The following is a 6,057-nucleotide window of genomic DNA, read 5'->3' as shown; positions in this document are numbered from 1 at the left end:
TTCCAGGATTTAAAAAAATGAAATGCTTTATTTTATAAAAATTAGAGACAGCGACAAACAACATGGTCACATTTGATTTATGTATGAACGTAGATTATTGTTGTCGACACTTTTTTAATATCACAGCAACAATGGTAACAGATAACAGGCCAGTATTGATCTTTTACTTTATATTTTGAGCTCAAAATATTTCTATAGTTCAATTTCAATCAATGGCAAATGCAAAATTAAAGCAACAGAGTTATAGAAATAAATATTTTCCCCATTGAATGAAAAACAATGTTTAATTGTTCAATAGCAAAAATGATGTATTTACAAAATTTAAAAAAAAGAAAAATTAATGTGTATTTTGATATTTTTATCATTTATTATCAGCAAAAGAAAGAAATTTCAAATTACATTATTTGATTGGTGTTCAAAAAGGATTGTTTTTCTTCTTTTACACGAACTGGTGAGGAAAGTAAATTTCCATTATCAAAAAAGTATAATCTTCTATCCAGTGGATTGTAGTTCAACATTGTAGTTTTGTAAAATGGATTTCTCCACTTTATAGAAATGTTGTAAAATTTTTCTTCATACAGATCATACACAAAGTCTATATTTGAATCATAATCTGTTGAACTACGCAAACCGTACAAAACACCACACATGATGAACATATTGCTAATGGATGTTTCATTGTTGAGCGGAACTAATAAAGATCTTATTAAAGTGAGATAATTTGCATCAATATTTACGACGCTTAAGGTGTTGTTTTCATACGTGTTGCCGTAAATCAACCAAAGCCCATTTTCATCGGTAGCAAAATCAGCAAAATTGTGTGACATATTGTACAAGTAAGGATCTCTGACTGTCGAAGCATTGCAGTCCCATATTTGGTTCCCATCAGGACTGAATTCTTTTAATATACAATCCTACAATGTTTGAACAACGTAAAATAAATTAAAATTTGTTGACTAAAACAGTTTCTCATATTACCCGATAAGCTAAATTAGGCACTTTGCGCTGATGGAGATTTCCACTGTCCAAATTATAACGAACAACATAAGGTGAATTGTAGCGATGATAAAAGAAGCTGCCGTTGTAAACAACACCACCCGTTCCTGTAGCTAAGTAATCGACATAATATTTCACCGATTGACTTTTGTAAAACAAGTCAAGCTCAGTTTTATATTCATAAAGCACCGGCGACACGAGACCATCAAATACCCATCGTTTATGCGACATTCTGCCATTCTCAGATGCAGCATCTGGCATCCACGCACCCACATTGCCATATTGACTTTCACTGTGAAATACTGGAGTACCTACCCGATCCAAAATGCATTCTAGTATTGAAAATTTGAACATGTATTCATATTTTTTTAAGACGCATATAAATGCAAATAATTATACTTCTAGCATTGACAAGTTCTGCTGCAAATTCGTCAGTTGTTTTGTCGTTCAGATCTTTTTCAACAGATTCTAAATTACATGAAAAAAATAAAAATAAAAATTTCTTTTTGTTTTCTATAAAATACCTGTAGTTGTCACTAAAACAACTTCTAAAGTAGCGTTTTCAATGCTCGTTTCGTTTGTTAACTGTACTGCCTCTGTCGTCTGTGGGTACAATTTCAGCATATCATCCAGGGTACAGTTGCAAGTTCCTGAATATATGCATTTTATCATTATTTATATTTTGCATCTTTTATTTTAAAAAACGTAAACCATTTTTCCCAGGCAGTCCATCAATACCCTTTGGTCCAATGGAACCCAATGGACCTCGAAATCCAACAGGTCCTTTTTTACCCTTTACTCCTCGAATTCCTGGCGGACCTTCAGGACCTCTTTGTCCTGTGAAAAGAATAAATATAATTTATTTTTCAATGAAATATTAATTTTATTTTTTTTATTCATCAAAATATAATAGCAAAAAATTATACCTGGTGCACCACGTAATTTTTTGTGATTTACGATGCAGTGTTGTTTAATAATGATGCAATATCGAAATACGGCTGCTTTCTAAGATAAAACAAGAAGTTGCTTAGAATTAAATGTTAAATTCACAATACCAATATTCAGAAGTGAAATAAATTACTGAAATTTTGTGAAAAGGTGATATATGAATCCACTCGTCAGGTTCATCAATTGAAAAGTCAGTTTTGTTGGGAAAAGTTGTTCCATCTTGCGATTGTCGTTTTCGTCTTGGACTTTTTCTCTGCCATTTTAATTCCATCTCGGCCAAACAGTTTTCAGCTTGAAATTTAAATGGAAATTTTACCGTGCAAGTTGCCAGCCTAAGTGAGGATTTCAAATTTTCCAGTTCAACGCTAACTCTGTGCAAAGCGACGAAACTGTCCATGCCGAACAGCAGTGAAGCTCCAATGCTAATGGTGTTGATGATGAAATACAATTTCCACTTTGAATTCGCTTGATCGGCTTTGATTGCAATTTGCATTTCAAATTTCAGAGAAATCTTATACGTTGAAAATTTTATTTCACGATTCAACAGCCCCTTCGCAGCCAAATAAACATGCAAACTGGTCGTCGACGATGGAGATGTCTAGACGTTAGGTGGTGGTTGTGTGATTTGCAAACAACGAATGCTGAACTTTCAAACTTTTACTGATGATGATTAAAAAATTATTTATTCAACTTGTAAATTCACTTTTAATGTTCACTTTTCAACGGATTATACTCCATCTTGCAATCACAATCATGCATCAATGCATGCGCGGTTGTTATGTAAATTTTAAAATTTATGCTTGTTTTAATGGCAGTACCAGTCTGAGCGTAGTAGGTTGAATCAAGATGTGTAAGAATGTTAAACTTGTGATGTTTACTTTAAAGTTGAAGCCAATAATTCTAAATGAACGTAGGTTTGTTTATTTTTAAATGAAACAAAATTACATTTGATGAACTTTGCAAATTTAATAAATAATAATATTTTTCGAGCAATAATAAGAAAACAAATACTAATTCTAAATTATGAAATAAGTTAGGTAAGTCGAAAAGAAAATTATCATTAGCTTTGGTTGATAAGAACTTGATCATCAGCTTTTGTATCGTCGTTTAAACGGTTGCCTGATTTAGTTTTGCGTAAATGAAAGGAGAGTTTTTGGAAATTTTTCATCAGCGACCTGTCGTACAGGAGATAGTGCAACGCTCGAAGGGTGTAGCCGAGCATGATCAGAGTCCAGAAGCTGCTTAAAATGGCCGTCGTCCCAGGGTAGATGGTTTTGATTATGCCAATTATACCGGGCAGCGTTTGCAACAGGAAGCCGAAGAATACAAATGCCAGAGTGCGATGGAGCACAGCCGCGGCACGCCTGCCGTACACTTGTCTGACGCTGACGCTTGAACTGCTGCTCTTGCGTCTCACCCAAATGGCGGCCAAAACAAACAGAACAATGTCGATTAAGCCGACGAAGATGTTTGTCACATCGTAGATGTACATAAATTGGATCGGAATCACTTCACGCACAAAACAGCAAGCTGAAATTTCCTCCTGTTCTCGGTAAATGATGGAAATTATGTTCGCAACCGTCGGAACCAGGGACACGCACGGAATAAGCAGAAAGCACCAGTTGACAGTTTTGTTGTTCATCTTCAACCTCGAATTATTGATTACCACGACGGTGAAGCAGTCCACTGCCGAAGCTAATACCGAAAGCATCACCATTTGATCACCAAACGGATATACAATCAAATTTGCATATTGTGCGAGGCAGAGTCTGGGCGTTGTCGTTGCAGTCGTATCCAAACAACCGCTGAGTATTTTTTTGAATATCGAAAAGGCGTAACAAGATCCCATGAGTAGAGCACCGCTGGCAAAAACTACAAAATTTAACAATTATAATTAATCGTATTTTGCGCATTTTATCTGAAATTATTCTCCTTTTAATATTTTTCATCTTTAAATGAAAAATATGTTTCTTCAGGCAATATGTCATTTATACATATACAAATATATTTATGCTTTTTTGAATATTACAAATTGTTTTCTTCAAAAATTCAGTTGAATAAATAAAATACTTACTTGCGCATAACTTGTCAAATTTTTCAAGTGCTTTTTTCGATAAAATCATTACCAACAGCACGAAATTGATAACAGTTCCTAATATTGCCAAACATAATAATAAACCTAGGGTAATATTTTCGTGCAAGCTTGTGGGCACTAAATCAGATCCATTGATAATGAGAGCCATTCTAAAAAACACCAAAACAGATAAATAACGAGATGATGAACTGATATTCTTAGAACAAAACAAAAAGATACATTTGATTAGTAAAAGTAAAATTTTTATATAGAGGTTTTTTTTCTGAAAAAGATATGCAATCAATGTTATATTATTCACTGGATAACTGCGGCATGTAAGAAGCTTATAAATACAACTGAAATATGCATTATGTTAAAAGCAATCGAATGAAGTAAAGTGATTGTTAATTTTTACTAGAAACTATTCTGTGCTTTCATTAATTTTTTATCAAAAATTGTGCTAAATTAAAAATAAATTAACTGTAGAATTGACCGTTTTATAATAGTTGTTGTTCAACTTTTATAAATTATTCAAATGAAAATTTTCGTATACTTAGATGTTCAATAAGCTAATTTGTTAAAATGTTTGTTGTTGAAAATTTGTGCCTCAATAACTTGATAAACAAAGTAAAAAATGCATGCAGAGTGCGAAAAATTGAAATGTTGTTTGCTAATTATTAGAAAGCTCCAAAATAGGCACAGTTAGTTTGAAAATTGAGAAAATAATTATGAGAAATTAAGAAAGCTATTAATTTATAATCTGCAAACAAAAAACTTATTTAAAACCTTTTCTCATGAAACAGGCTAAATTGTATTCAGAATTTCAAGTTTAAACCTTACTCCGCTTTGTACAAGTTTGCAATCACGTAGTCAGCAATAATAAGTTAACACATTATTCTTATTATTGTCAGAATCATCATCAATATTTAATTATAGTGAAATTTCAGTTTTATTAAATTAGTTGGAAATTCATTCAACTTATGTATGACAGAACGAATTTGTTGCATTTGAAGCATTAACTGAATATAATAACAAATAAATGGATTTGAAAATTATTTATTTTAAATTATTTGAATTTTCAAAACACAACAATAGAATATGAAATGCCTTGTCTTCAGCTGCATGAAAAGCTGATCACCTTGCATAATAATCTGAATTCAGTTTTCAATAATAATTTAGAAATACAAATTTTAAGTATAAATATAACTTGAAATGAAAACTTAAACCAATAACTTCTCTTATATTTAAATAATAATTTCTTATTAAAAAATATGCATTTATACTGAATTTATTTTTATTATTTATTACATAACATTTTATATATGAATGCTTTTCAGAAAACACGATTGAACTTGGTTAAGTGCACATGAAATTTGTCAAGAATTTCCATGCACTTGTCCAAAGTTGGGAATTATGCAGAGCAATTGAAAGGAGCAATAACTTCACATTCACAAATAAGTTTGATGTGAAAAAAATGCCCATTTATTTCAAATAAAATAATCGGAAATGTAAGCTTGAATTACATTTTGTGGTACCAGCGTTACTATCTGCTCTTCGATTCTGTCTAGGTCTGTTTGATTTATGCTGTGAATAGCTGTGAATAGCTTCCTGGGAAAGCAGTAATTGCTTTGACTTTTGTCTAGCTCACGTTGTCTGTGATACGCATGCTTCTTCTGATATAGCAAACAATAAACTTTACCGACTATCAATAGTTGCTATGGCTGATGATAAACGTAAAGCGGCCATAAACGAGCCTATTGTGCACTTAAGACTGTATATTGCGAACAGTAAATCCCGTCAGTCTAGGCAAAATAATGCACTTAACCAAGTTGTGCCCTTATCCATTATTTTTTACCCAGTGATTAACTGCAGGAATTCTGTTACACCCAAAATTTTGTGCACTTAATGCAAATGTGCACTTATCCATATGCACTTAATCAAGTTTGACTGTATTTTAAGGAAATGTACTAATATGCAGAATTCTGTGCAGCATACAAGTATTTCTCATTACGATAACATACTTTTACCTTTTCTTTTAA

At 32.2% G+C, this 6,057-nt stretch overlaps 2 protein-coding genes across 2 annotated transcripts; both read right to left on the bottom strand.

The window, feature by feature from the left end:
• Nucleotides 1-395: 395 nt before the first annotated feature.
• Nucleotides 396-2,437, bottom strand: Tsp_12910 (conserved hypothetical protein). Its single transcript, XM_003370144.1, has 9 exons — nucleotides 2,078-2,437; nucleotides 1,923-2,001; nucleotides 1,702-1,833; nucleotides 1,521-1,646; nucleotides 1,396-1,464; nucleotides 979-1,328; nucleotides 738-914; nucleotides 632-691; nucleotides 396-545 (listed from the first exon to the last, which is right to left on the bottom strand). Exons 1-9 carry the CDS (start codon nucleotides 2,435-2,437, stop codon nucleotides 396-398), a joined length of 1,503 nt encoding a protein of 500 aa, XP_003370192.1.
• Nucleotides 2,438-3,004: 567 nt separating this feature from the next.
• Tsp_12909 (hypothetical protein) lies at nucleotides 3,005-5,945 on the bottom strand. The gene is made up of 7 exons (XM_003370143.1): nucleotides 5,874-5,945; nucleotides 5,542-5,691; nucleotides 5,104-5,169; nucleotides 4,997-5,037; nucleotides 4,124-4,188; nucleotides 4,019-4,096; nucleotides 3,005-3,816 (listed from the first exon to the last, which is right to left on the bottom strand). Exons 1-7 carry the CDS (start codon nucleotides 5,943-5,945, stop codon nucleotides 3,005-3,007), a joined length of 1,284 nt encoding a protein of 427 aa, XP_003370191.1.
• Between the last annotated feature and the right edge of the window lie 112 nt (nucleotides 5,946-6,057).

Source organism: Trichinella spiralis, assembly GCF_000181795.1.
Source record: "Trichinella spiralis strain ISS 195 chromosome Unknown Scfld1089, whole genome shotgun sequence".
Lineage (NCBI taxonomy): Eukaryota > Metazoa > Nematoda > Enoplea > Trichinellida > Trichinellidae > Trichinella > Trichinella spiralis.
Note: the sequence above shows the minus strand (reverse complement) of the source record. Positions and strands in the feature narration are given on the sequence as shown.